Source organism: Vitis vinifera, chromosome 7 (genome assembly GCF_030704535.1).
Source record: "Vitis vinifera cultivar Pinot Noir 40024 chromosome 7, ASM3070453v1".
Classification (NCBI taxonomy): domain Eukaryota; kingdom Viridiplantae; phylum Streptophyta; class Magnoliopsida; order Vitales; family Vitaceae; genus Vitis; species Vitis vinifera.
In genome coordinates this window covers 4420802-4434906 of record NC_081811.1, presented here as the reverse complement: position 1 = coordinate 4434906, position 14105 = coordinate 4420802, and the positions used below count along the sequence as shown (strand labels likewise).

Here is a 14105-nt window from a genome sequence, read left to right as displayed (position 1 = left end):
ATTAAGATTTTCCTCGACTTTATCTAATTTCTATTTTTAATAATATATTTTAATGTCATAGAGTATATTTGATAATTATTTTTTATTGTGGAAAACAGTTTTAAGAATAGTTTTTAAAAATTATTATTTGATATTTTATAATATAAAAGTCTATTTAAAAACTTAAAATTATTTTAACCTCTTTTTTAATATTTTAAAAATAATCTTTATAACTATTATTTTATTTTTAATCATTCTATATATTTATATAATTATTTTTTTAAATACCAATTTCTTTATTTGTGCATGTGGCCATGAGGCGAAACATGGACTCGGATCCGGGTGCTATGATCCGGATCCAGATGATCCAAAAGGAAATATCGAGAGACTCTTCTTGTGCAGTGAAACACTAAAACCCTTTTGGCTCTGAAGGATAAGATACAGACGCAAGAGGAGGGAAGTGAAGGCCAAAATGGCGCACACATGCGTCGCATTCAATTCTCTCATCTTCTCCTCAAACCCTACTTCTTCTTCCGATTCTCACAAGCTTTCTTTTTCCTCTAGGTTTGTGTTTTCCTATCCCTCTTTTCTCTTCCGTTTCCGTATATGTGTTTTTTTTAACTGACCGTTTGGTTGATGAGACAAGTTAGGGAAAGTGTGAGAAATTAATAAATTTTTATCAAGAGGAGAACAGGTTTCACTTAATTGAGTTTGGCAAGTGTTTGTCCCTGCTGTGATACATGAGATTCGGAATTTTTTGTTTTCTTGGGAACCAAGCGGAAGATAAGTGTTCTTTTTTGGAGGATGTAAGACTAATGATAAATTTTGTTCTCTTTCCGATTGGCAGGAAATTTACAAAATTGGTTGGGAGTGAAAAAAGACTTCGGGTTGCGCCAGTGAAGGCTGCCTATTCTGGGGAGTTTTGGGCGCCGGACAAGAATTCTAGGCAGGGAACTTGGTCCATTAGGTAGGGTTTTGACCTGATGGTTCACGTTTGGATGTTTTTTTTGGTGTTTAGATTCTTCCGTTATTGATGATTTGCATGCTAATTTTTTATTTTGTAGGGATGATTTGCAAATCCCATCTTCGGCCTACTTCCCTACATATGCACAAGGAGGGCAAGGGCCGCCTCCAATGGTGCAGGAGCGTTTTCAGAGTGTCGTCAGTCAGCTTTTTCAACATGTAAGGGGCTGGTTAAGTTTATCTTTTGCTACGCTTACTAAAGTGTTGGCACACACTTATGCGTTAATGCATCCAATTTGTCTCTGATTTCTCTTCAGAGAATAATCCGATGTGGTGGAGCTGTTGATGATGATATGGCAAACATCATAGTGGCTCAGCTTCTCTATCTTGATGCTGTTGATCCTGACAAGGTCCGTATGGTAGCTTAGCTGTTGATGTTCTTATTTTTGTATGCAAATTTTCCCTCTTTGTTATTACTATTATTATTACGATTTATCACAAAATGAACATCTATTTTTTTTGTACCAATATATCATCATGGATGGGTCCAGCATAGAAAGCAGAACCCATTTCACAACTTGATGGTAAGATATTGAAACGATGCCTTTTTGCGGGATCATAAAACTGCTCTATTGTATTAGTGTGATAGCAACTCCCTTTTGGGATAATGGAGTTGCATCATCAAATGCTAACATAATGGACCCTGAATTCGCTTTAGCTTAACTAGCTTGTAAGAATTGCAGTTTCCCAATCTCAAAGCAAGAGAAATTGAATGTTTGATTTATGTGTCATTTAAGGCATAATTCTGTGTGCTACATGGACCTATAAGGGGTGCCAAATAGCCAAATAAGTAGTTGCGACGAGTAAACCTAAGGAATCATGGGCTCATAAGCAGGCACCATTTCGACAGGAACTCAATATTACTTTGTTAAGATGATAGTGCGATGTGAACGCATCAAAGTGAGGCAATGTGGCCTAAGTGCCTCAGCATGCAAGTGACAACAACCACCCTTAAACTTGCTAAGAGGCTGAGGCCTTTCAGCATGAATTTACATCCTGTAAGGGGATGATGAAGCTCCTTGGTTGAGGTTGACCCCCTTACTTGCTTCCTGATGTCAGAGGGATAAACCCACTCTCCCTTTACTCAAAGCCCCTAGGTATTTGGGCAGAAAACACCTTCATAGCTTTTCCATGTTTGGAGCAAGGCTTGAGAGGTTCCAAGTGAACTAAACCACCCACTTTTGAGTAATTGAGATGGTTTGAGGGTATTGGTGAGTAGATTCGGATCCTTATTAATAGGGTGATCTGCACTATGGGTCTTGGGCTTGTAACTCCATTTGATCTTCAAAATATCCCAGCAGACCACTATGGGAGTTTGGAAACCCTGCAAAATCGTAAGCTGATTCTTTGAATCCTCTTTGATTCCTGAGCTCCTCTTATGATATTTCTACTCCCTTGGGTGTATTGGCATTGTCAAAATCCCTTTTCCTCTCAGCTCAGACAACTTACTCTTCTCATTGCTAACTTCCTCCACGTAAAAAACCTATTGCAAACAACTAGAAAAGCATGAAATACTAAATGAGATTTATGAAGCCAAAACTTGTTTTTCTGTTTCTAGCATCCTTAATTTTATTTTAATCTGTGCCTTTGACATATTACCTTCATTTTGCATCTCACTCCCTCTCCTTTTTCTATAGCTCTCTGACTTTCTATTAAACAGCTTATGAAAATTAACTACCATTATGCAAGTTTTCACCATTAGATCATGTCTTGATATTCTGAACAGGATATTGTCATGTATGTGAACTCTCCAGGAGGATCAGTTACAGCTGGTAATTTCTGTCTTACAATAAATTTTTCTTCACACTGGTACTAGTTTATTTAACTGAGCATGGAGACTTGTACAGGTTCTTATTTTCTTGAATTCTTCCTTATTTATCCCCTCAGGCATGGCTATATTCGACACAATGAGGCATATCCGACCTGATGTTTCCACTGTGTGTGTTGGACTAGCAGCCAGGTAAAGATGCACTGAGACAGATTTTTGTAGTTTTCTATGCCATTCATGGCTAATAATTGCTCAATGGAACAGTCCATGTTAGTAAACTTCATTTTTTGGGTTCCAGTAACTGGATATTTCAGCTGTGATGGTAATTGTTCTGCATTTTCTTTATTTAAAATTTGTACAAGTGTTTTCCTATTTTTAAATGTGATCTTAACTTGCCTAAATAATGATTGAGAAATCTCTGTAGATGTTGAACTTCTTTAGATGACATACCAGTGTAGTTGTATAAGTTATGCAGATTTATTCTACAATTGTGTGGTTCACATATGTATTTGTTTTAATTTAGCTGCTTCTTATTATTTCTTTGTGAAATAATAAATTCTTTGTTCATGCTCTTGTCTGTTCGGATGCCTTGCATGCATGGTTTTATGCTTCTACATATTCTCGACTCTGATATTCGAAGGTCTTTTGTTTTGCACATGGTTTTTGATAGAGTTAAGGTTTTTGCATGAAGATTTAGCTGAGTAATAGTTTTTTTTTTGTTTGATAGGCAATAAAAAAGAATATATTAAACCAAGTGTTGGAAAAGGCACAACAAAGTACAAATGATGTATACAATATTTACCAAAATGCAAAACAAAGACAGAGAAAGCAAAAAAATAACCTCCCTCTCCTTACTTGTAGTACAACCAATCAACAAGCCTATCATGAACTTGAGAGCTGAGTATTAGTTGTTAATGTAATGCACACTTTGCCATATCTTGGGATTACGGTACTTGAGAGCAGTAGTTCAGATCTTTCTCCAGAGTTAGGCTCTTGATCTTAAGATAATGAAGCACTCTTGCTTCTTAGCTTCTTTTTGTGGGGCAAATGGTAAGAATTGTTCAAATGGTTGCTCTAGGGGCAAATGCAAAGCAGGGATTCTGAGTGGAAGTATTAAGTGCAGACAGATTTGATTTAGTAGAAGATATGATCACTAATAGAATCATTGGTGAAGCATTTTGTAAACACACCCTGAATAGTTGGAAGTTGAGTGTTAGGTGCATTGCTCTTCTATTACTAGTGGAGGTGGCAATTTTTGACACAACTTGTGAATACAACTCGAAAGTGACATGAAATTAGTGGGTTTAGGTTGTGGTTAATCGTGTTCATGTCTACCCACTGAACCTATTTATTAAACATGTTATGTTCAAGTTGAAGCCTTGAAACTGAATATGAGCCATTTTGACACATTTAATTTATCGTGTTGTGTTAAAACGATTATGGATCGACTCACATATGACCCATTTATTTACATAGTTGTCGATAATGAGGGAGGCTCACTTTGATCCAGAGTACTTCGTCTAGTTTGCCCATTTATTTCATGTATGTGCTTACTTTGCCTAGGACGGTCAGATTGAGGTTGGAGCAGATTCGGAGAGATTTTTTGTGGGGTGGTGGGGCTCTTGAGCAGAAACCTCATCTTGTAAGATGGGTGCTTGTTTGCTTAGACAAAAGAAAAGGGGGTTTGGGGGTGAAGTGTCTTTCTTCTCTTAATAAGGCGCTTTTGTGCAAATGGAGTTGGAGGTTTGCAAATGAGAGAGGGGTCTTGTGGAATCAACTGATTAAGGAAAAGTGTGGGGAGGAGCAAAGGAGTTGGTGCTCCAAGGAAGTGAGGGGTGGATATGGCGTGGGGTTGTGGTAAGCAATTAGGAGGGAGTGGCATGTTGTAAGCAGTAGACTCTCCTTTGTGGTGGGCAATGGTCAGAGGGTGAGATTTTGGAAGGATAGATGGTGTGGATATTCACCTTTTTGTGTTGCTTTTCCTACTTTGTTTGCTTTAGCTATGTCCAAGGATGTCTGGGTAAAAGATGTGTGGAGTTTCACTAAGGGAGGGGGGAGTTGGAGCCCGCATTGCTCTAAACCCTTCAATGATTGGGAGATGGATGAGGTGCACAGTTTTTTATTGGGTCTTAATGGGAAGAGTGTTTAGTGGGATGTGGAAAATAGGGTGCTTTGGATAGAGATTAAATGTGGGAGGTTCTCAGTTAAGTCTCTCTACAAAGCCCTAGAATCTGGACCATCAGCCTTTTTCCCATTGAATGTCATTTGGAAATCATGTGTGCAGCCCAAAGTGAGTTTTTTTGGGTGGGAAGCAACTTGCAGGAAGGCCCTTTGGACCAACTTCAAAAAAGAGGATGGCCTTTAGCAAATAGATGCTACCTTTGCCAAATGCATGAGGAATCGATAGATCATATCCTCCTTCACTGTGCCAAGATAAGGACTCTTTGGGCGTTGTTTTTCACTCTCTTCAGGGTGCAGTGGGCACCGCCAGCCTCTGTTAAAATGATGCTCTTGGGTTGGAATGGGTCTTTTGTGGGAAAAAAGAGAAAGGAAGTTTGGAGAGCAGGCCCTTTATGTATTTTTTGGACGGTTGGAAGGTAAGGAACAAAATTGCATTTGAAGATGATGTGTTGTCCATTCAAAGACTTAAGAGTTCTTTTATTTATTTTCTTTGGTCAGAGACAAAATTGTTCATAAAAGATGGTCCTCCGTCTTTAGTAGGTTTCATTGATTGGGCAGGTTCTCAACTCGATGAAGGTGGTTTTTTTGGCCCCTCCACTTTTGAAGGCTTTTTTTGTCCCAGCCGGGGAGGGGGGTATTCCTATGCTGTATCTTTTTGAGTCGCCATTTTAGCGTCTCTTTTCAATACAATTTCTTCTCTTTTACTTATCAAAAAAAAAAATTTGGCAAATCATTTTGAAAAATAGGCTGATTTACAATTCATGTAAATTTAATGTTTTAAATGAGTTAACCAAGTCTTAATTGTGTTAGGTGTGCCATAATCATATTTGGGTTAAATGATTATGTAATTTTCATGTTAATTTAATATACATCAGGCCAACCCAATTCTACCGATTTATTAAATGGGTTACATGGGTTGTGTTGTGTTGTGTTACCCATATAATAAACATGTCATGTTCATGTGAAAGAAATCTGATATAACTATTGAACAGATCATGTTTGAGTTAACTAACTTTCATGATTTTTTCCCCTGACATGACATGACCCAATTGTCACTCCTAATTATTGGTTTGTGAGTTGATGCAGTCTGCTAATCTCAAATGTCTTTATGGAAGTGTCAATTTAGTTGATTTCTTATAATTGGGACTTTTTTCAGTAAGTATAATTCTATGTACGATTTGATGACTTCAAATAGATTTTATGCTTATTGCAATCTAAAACTATTTCTGGTCTGCTAATTGATGCATTGGTCAAATATTCTTGCTTAAACTATGTGGTTGCTGATGGGTCTTTATTGTGGCTTTAGTATTAGAGGTTAAACCAAGATTTTCTCTTAGTGATTGATTTGCTTTTTTTTATTTTTTTTTATTTTCCATGAACAGCATGGGAGCATTCCTGCTTAGCTGTGGCACCAAGGGTAAGTAATTTCCTAGGCTTTTGTTGTTAGTGGTTTGGAGTTCCACTTCGTGGCATATGCTTTTTGGTGTGCTTTGACATGTGTCTGTCACCTCCCTCTTAACTGAAGGAAAAAGATATAGCTTGCCAAACTCAAGGATCATGATCCATCAGCCTCTCGGTGGAGCTCAAGGTGGGCAAACTGACATAGATATTCAGGTGTGTTGTTTCTCTCTTGCTTTCATTCCACCATTTGTTTCTGTCGATTACATGTTGATGTACCTTATCTAATACAGCAGATACATTATGATGTCTTTGTCCCATAGGGAAATTAACCCTTTATATACTGATGGATGTACAGGATTATTTTTAAAATTTGAGATTCATTATTAGTTGTGTATATTGGAGGATTGTTTTTTAGGTTTCATGTAGTGATAGAGATTTAGGGTCTCTTTGACAATGTTTAAATCAGTTTTTGAAAACAGTTTTTAAAAGCAATTTTCTGTTACTTCAAGGAACAGATATGCGAAACTGTTTTCTACGTCTATTTTCTTTGAAGGCACTGTACTTGTACAATGCAATGTTCCCGGCCTAGTTCTTCTCAGAACACACTATAAAAACACCTGAAAAACCTCTCAAATTTGTTTTAAAAAATCACCATGTTTTTAGCATAACTTCTCAAAAAACTGTTTTCATTTCAAAATTTGTCTAATGTATTTTTGAAGTTGGAATATTGTTTTCAGTTGCCAAATAATTAATAAACAATAGTTCCAGTGACTTGAGATGTGCTATGAAAACAAATAGAAATAGCTCATTTCCAAGGGATTTCATCAATTCTTATTCGATGACATGGCTATGGAGTCACAATCTGTTAGACAACTGGAAATTTAACAAACAGACAATGGGCAGCCTGTACCAAAAATCAGCACGACCAAACAATTAAAACCACCTTTGGCCTTTTTCTGGGTATGTATAATTTTATAGTAATCCAAGGAAATACATCCATAGGCAACTTGCTTAGAGTGTCGGCATAGGAAAGCTTTAGTTAAGGACTGTAGATCTACCATTTACATAATTAATGCTTTGGACAAAGACAGGAGAGTTATCTTCATGAGCAGTGTGCTATAAATATACTAAAAGGTATTATGCATTTTTCTTTGTTACTTCTTTTATTTGCGTTTTTACCCTTGTACTTCGGAGCGCTGTTTTGGCACTTTTTGTTTATAATACACTGTTGCTTTACTCATCAAAAAAAAAAAAAAAGACCTGATTAGTGGCCATCATTTTATCCCTTCTCAGGCAAATGAAATGCTGCATCACAAGGCTAATCTGAATGGGTATCTCTCCTACCACACCGGTCAGAGCCTTGAGAAGATCAACCAAGACACTGATCGTGATTTCTTCATGAGCGCAAAAGAAGCCAAGGAGTATGGACTTATAGATGGCGTTATCTTGAATCCTCTAAAGGCTCTCAAGCCTCTGGTGGCTACTGCAGATCAGTGAAGTCTTGTTTGGCATGAAACTTGCCATAGTGATTGCTGCAATGAATTTTGTAGAGTTAATGGGACTGATATTTAATTGCTGAATCATATTTATTTCTATGGGCCACAGGAAATTAATCTCTGGTACTGATTTCCTGGAACTAAAGCTTGAGAAATGGGTTGACTCTGAACAAATGTTGACTTTGTGCTTTAAGGGAAGGGTTTGTGGGAGGTTCCAGGCTCAAGTCTGGGAACAAAAATTTGCTTATCAAAAAAACAAAAGGCACCCATCATGCTGATATAGTAATACATTACCTCTTGAATCGCAGTTTCTGAGAATCAACACTAAGTAAATTCTTGGATGGTTTTTTGTGGTCCTAAAACGATTTCCTTAATTCAAATGAAAATGGATTCAGGTAAATCTTGAACTTCTGCAAATGAAGAAAAGCTATGTCAAGGATTCTTCTGCTTCCAGTTCAGTTTGGTTGTGTACCGAAGCTTCTTTAATGGTCAGAAATAATTGAATTTTGAATTTGTTTGTTTGGCCCTGAAATTTGATCAGAGTTTCATATTTGCTCAATTCTTGAAAAGAAGGTGTATTTGGTCTATTTGTAAATGTTTTTAGTAAAAAGTCCTTAAAATAATAGATTTTGGGAACAGCATTCAAAACAAATTTCTAATGTTTTTTCATATTTCTTAAAAATAATTTTCATCTACAATGTTTTATTTTTTATATGTATTCAACTATTTTTATAAAAAATTCAAAAAATAAGTGAAATGATCAGGATATGCTCGAATCAAATATGTCTTCACTGTGTTTTTATCCTAAAAGCCAAAAAGAAAGTGTTGGAAAACGTTGACCAAAGACAGTCTAAAGCTCTCCTAAATGGACAAAATATTCCCAAGGAAATTTGGCCACCAGGATCCATACTCACCGATTAGTGTTCATCTAATTGTACCCAACACAGCCAGAGGCGCCCATTGTTTCAAAGAGCAAAGACAAGACCTCACTTTCCCATCGTATGGTCACAAGTTGGAAAAAATATAAATGTCTCCTACATTACCCATAATATATGTAAGATGTGAAAGTATCAATTTCATGCCATTCCATTGTTCTAAATGCTAAATGGTAATCTCATAAATTACCATCACACTAATGAGCATTTTCTCTTTCTTTCTTAACATGGTATTGATGATCCTACTGAGGAGAGTGCCACAGATCACATTTGAAAGGAAAAACATATGTAAGAAATAATTCAATAAAGTAGTTTTAAACATAAAGAGAAATAATAAGGAGAGAGCATCATTATTCTGTGAGTGGAATCTCATGCAACACTCAGAAAAGGATGCTTTGTGGATATTGAATTTTGCATTTTTGTTGAGGGGAATCTGTGACACAGCTCAAAACACCAAAAACAAAAGTACCATAAAACTTTTTGGAAGAGGGGATGTCATGGAACCCAACCCAACCCAAACCAAAAAAATCATGTCAAATCATGCTTTCACAAACAGCCAAAAAAGCAAACCATCTCTTCTTCCACAGTTCCACCACATCAACCCCTCCAACCAGAAAAATAAGAAGGATTCAATTCAGATAAGAAAAATCATCTTTGTGCAACTATATACCTCGTGAATCTCGTGCTATCTTATTTTTAATTATTATGTGAGCGAAGACACAACCACTAGGAAGCCTTTACCTATACACTTATCCTCACTTTCTACATGGGGCTTGGTGGGTTTCTCATCTGCCAAGAGCATTCAATCCCAATCTCTAGAAACACAACTTTTAACATATAGCTTCTCCACTAGCTTTTGCTCAAGCCAAAGTGGTGGGCTTTTTTTTGGGGGTGGGGGGGGGGAAGGCAGGCTTGGCAAAGTGATGCGACTTTCTCAGATTGTGAACCCAGATGAGAGAAAGAAACTAAAAAGATGCTAAATAGAAGGATTACTAGTAGTGGGTATAACATATATGCACATATTGAGTACATTTTTTCCAAGGCTGCAAGGTCCCAAAAAAAGGGTACTTGGATCAAGAAGGGAGCACAAGAATCCTGTCATCAAAGAAGTTGAAGCCGCTCCTCATGAAGCTTGTGAAAGATGAAGATGTGGGTAGTTCTTCAAGCTCATCAAAGAAGTCATTTTCTTCTGATTTGGGTGTTGAGAAGGTCATGAGATGTGGATAAGCAAGGGGCTGCTCATCAAATACGACACCTAATGAATCATGGGTTTTCTCTAGGTTCACTTTAAATGGGTCTTCTTCATGGCTGATTGTGGATTGGAAGTAGTGGAAATGATCTTCACTTGCATCTTCATCACTGGCCATGGTGATGGGTTGTTGTGGTTGATGATCTTCTTTTGGGGTTGTGGGGGTTTCTTCAATGGGCTGTGTTTGGGGGTCTTTTGGTTGGTTTAGGCTGTTGGGAGTGGTTGAGAGATCAGGGCCTGGGTGGTTATGACTAGAAGTGTAAGTAATGATAAGCATTGAAGCATCTGTTCTGCATCTCTCCACTTGCTTTTTAGCTGAGCACCCCTTTGATGTGCTGCACCTATAATAGCCCCTGAAAGATAATGGCAAGCAATAAAGAAAAAGTGAGAATACTAGATGTGGAGAAAGAGAGAGATTATGGAAAGAAATGAAGTACAAATCCAGCAAAACTTTTGCATCACCCTTTGGTGAAAATCGAGGAAATGGAAGAAAAGAAAATCCATATTGAACCCAAAATTCATGCTACACCACTTTCCAAACGGGCCACATGGAACAGTTGGGAATGGGGTTACTTCACTCAGAATTTTGAGGCAACAAGAGATATGTAAACTGTAAAGTGTAAACCCAAAAGCCAGAAATTGAACATGTAGACCAAGAAAGGAGAGAAGATGCAATTAATTCATAAGAAAAAGCTAAAACTGAACCTTGGATAAGGAGATCCTTTTATAGGCTTTTGCCCATATTTCCTCCAAGACCAAAAATCCGATGGCGGCCCTTCATTCTTCTGTTTTCCAACATTTGCTTCAATCCTCACTGTAACCACAGTCTTCTGAACCACCCTTCTATAAACCCCACAGGAAAAAAAAAAAAAAAGAAGAAAAGAAGCCCATAAATGCCACATAACATAAAATGCAGAAAGAAACAGCCTCAAACCACCCAAAACTTCCCACAAAACCATAAACCTCAAAGCAAAAATCATATAAAACAAAACCCCAAAAAAAAAAGAAAAAAAGGGCCACACCCACCCACCTTTTTTTGGATGCCTGAGTTTCATGTTTCAGCTCTTTGGAAACCTTTACAGAACCATCCATGACAAATTCCTGACTTTCCTCTCCTTCTTCTTCTTACTATATTATCCCAAAAAGCTGATAAAGGACAGAGAAGAGTTGTTATGAAGATGAAGCTGCAAAAGAGGTGGAAGAAGCCATAAAGAAAGGCAAAAAGAAAAAAGAAAAATGGATCAAAATCAGAGCTCCAATTGATTAAGAGAGAGAAAGAGAGATAGGCATGAGATGACAAACCTCCCCTCCCTCTCTGTCCCTCCCTCAAAGTTGCTTTCTCTCTTTCTTTTCACTCATTTATTATAAAAGCTAATTAACAACTATGCATGTCACCACCACCCAACCTTGCAATAAAAAAACCACCCACATACAGTTGCATTGCAATATTCACATTAGACACACATATATCTTTATAAAGATTCAGATATTTTTTCCCTTCTTTTATGAAGAGACATTGATATATACAGGCATCTGATTGGGTGGAGACAATGGGGTGGTTGATTGTGGGCTATTCTTTTGGGACTCTCCCTGTGTGCCTCACCAAATCCCAAGCCTGATGAATTTGGACACACTTTGACAGGTTACAAATGGGAAAGAAAGATAAAAAGGAGGAGACTAACGGTGGGCTTAGCATTACTGGATTCAGTGGGATGACACGTGTCGTCTGGTACATTTTAGCAGATTTTGGCTTTGGACTTTGGTGGTGCATGAATCATGAAGGAGTGAGGCTGTGGTGACAGGTCAGCTTGGTGTCCCAACGTTTCCCAATTCTTTAATGCCCTTGTTACTTAGATTCCACTGGAATGAAAAGAAATGGGGTGATTCCCTTTGCAGTTTGATTCCCTTTACTGTTCATTCCCATTAGATCCTTTGTGGTTAGTTTTCGATTTTTGGCTTTACGTGGAAACTAAATTAAAATCATAATTTTTGAGGGGAATATTGTAAAAGTTTTATTTCCTATACTGCTCATTTCTATTAGACTATTTGGATAAGTTTCAATTCTTGGCTTTAGGTGAATCTATATTAAAATCATAAAACTTTTTTAAGGGTATAACGTAAAAGTTTTATTAAATTTAAATAATTTTTTATGTTAAAATAGAGCTTTTATAAAAATTAATATTTTTTTATATTTATATGAATTATTTATTAAAAAAAGTTAATAAAATTAATCAAATGGATATAAAAACTTTTACGCTTTAAAAAGGGTTTTTGAGTTTGGAATGAGAAATATGTGTAAACCCAGAAATTAATTCCGTTTTGGAGGAATCAATTTTGTGTGAGGATTACAGGAAACATAAAAAAATGTTTAAAAAAAAAAGAAAGAAGTTAATTTCATTAACTACCCCTCGGGTTTTGAAGTTTCATCAAAAACCTTCTTTATTATAGTCGTTTTTAATTTTTACTCACATTCCATTTCACTCAAAATAAGGAAAGTTTTTTTTCTCTTTTTTTTTTTAAATTTCAAACTTATATTTAGTCAAAACCTAAAGAAAAGTGAATAAAATTAACCCTAAAAAAATGATTTTCTTTTGATTTTATTAAAAATAATTAAAATTAGTAAGAAACTTATAAATTTCTAAATTATTTAATTTTTATATAAAAAAATTAAATAAATAAAATGAATTTAAAGTAGAATATAAAAAAAAAATCATTTTTCTTCACTTTTTTCTTTTGGATTTTCTTTTCCTCACCGTCCTTAAACTTTCAAGGTCAAACATAGTCTATGTGTTTGATATAATATAATGCATTATTCATATTATAATTATTTGGGGCGTGAATAAAATCTTTATTAAGAAAAAAGAATAAATTTAAATATCTTGAGGATATTGTTATGTAATAAATTATAATAAATTTCATCCCTCTATTATAAAATAAATAAATAAGTTTTTTTTTTTTCACCCAATACTTAATAAGTTTAAGAAATTAATTTTACTTCGTTCTACATCCATTTATTTAACACTCTTGTCATACATATTTCCTAAGAAAATTTAGAAGAGCTTACCACTATTAATTCAATCAACACTAGAGCTTAATGTTGGGTACACTACTATAACTACTTATGATGACTTGATCTTAATTTTGTGCTCATTCAAATTTGTCCTGTGTTAATTAAAGTCCCATTGAACATATCATTATACCTTTTAATTAAGGAATTCTCCAAATAATTTCAAAGAAATCTACATACAATTTAAATTATGAGACATCTCTTTACATATGTTCATTTCTAATAACATCTCAACTTTACTTTTTTCATAAATAAATAAATAAATAAAACCTAAATTTGAATTGACTTTCAAAGAAATCATAAGTTTCAATCAAAAGCACTGTTTAACAATTAAAATTTAGGTTTTAGTTTTTTGTTAAAAAAACAAATAAAAAGTTGTGTTAAATAATACTTAAATATACTTGAAAAGTAATCGATTGTTTGGTAAAATTTAATATTTATTATTTAATTATTTAAAAAGATTTTAAGTTAAATTATACTTAAATTATTTATTTAAAACTTATTATTTAATTTTCACTTTAAGTATTAAGATTGTTTGATAAAACTAACTTAAAACTTATTTTATATCATTAAATTGACATATTTATTCTCATAAATTATAATTAAGATAAAAAAGATTGAGTAACGGTGAAGGTCATGAAGAAGCAAAAAAGATTGCAGAGGTAATTAGAACAAAGTGGAAAATAAAATAAAAATAAAAATATAGATTTAAGAATAAAATAATTATTTTTACTTTATTATTTAAAGATATTTTTTATTTTAAATCATTAAATTATTTTATAAAAAATATTTAATTTATTTAATAATTTAAATTAAGATATTAAACTGCTATAAGTTATTAAGTTGGTTTATCGTACATGATTTGAACAATTTCACAAGCATACTTTTAGAAATAAGCATGTAAAGAAATTACATTACATGTCATCAAATATTTAAATAATAATAATAAGATAAGAAAATATTTTCTGCAAGGAAATCATATGGGCCCTCTGATAATGTCCAGAAG

At 34.9% G+C, this 14105-nt stretch overlaps 2 protein-coding genes across 4 annotated transcripts; one reads left to right on the top strand and one right to left on the bottom strand.

Moving 5' to 3' along the window:
• The first annotated feature begins 318 nt into the window (after window positions 1-318).
• LOC100246849 (ATP-dependent Clp protease proteolytic subunit 5, chloroplastic) lies at window positions 319-8152 on the top strand. Its single transcript, XM_002277068.5, has 9 exons — window positions 319-543; window positions 827-946; window positions 1044-1161; window positions 1260-1352; window positions 2729-2774; window positions 2890-2962; window positions 6334-6368; window positions 6477-6565; window positions 7646-8152. Exons 1-9 carry the CDS (start codon window positions 452-454, stop codon window positions 7847-7849), a joined length of 870 nt encoding a protein of 289 aa, XP_002277104.1. The 5' UTR covers window positions 319-451; the 3' UTR covers window positions 7850-8152.
• Window positions 8153-9741: 1589 nt separating this feature from the next.
• Window positions 9742-11471, bottom strand: LOC100262306 (probable WRKY transcription factor 65). 3 transcript variants are annotated; one of them, XM_002270714.5, is made up of 4 exons: window positions 11335-11471; window positions 11063-11216; window positions 10738-10875; window positions 9742-10385 (listed from the first exon to the last, which is right to left on the bottom strand). In XM_002270714.5, the coding sequence occupies exons 2-4, from the start codon at window positions 11122-11124 to the stop codon at window positions 9857-9859; spliced, it is 729 nt and encodes a 242-aa protein (XP_002270750.3). In that variant the 5' UTR covers window positions 11125-11216; window positions 11335-11471; the 3' UTR covers window positions 9742-9856. The 3 variants fall into 3 exon arrangements, with proteins under 3 accessions (XP_002270750.3, XP_059593884.1, XP_059593883.1); XM_059737901.1 differs by having other exon boundaries at window positions 10738-10872; window positions 11063-11374; XM_059737900.1 differs by having other exon boundaries at window positions 11063-11373.
• Window positions 11472-14105: the final 2634 nt, after the last annotated feature.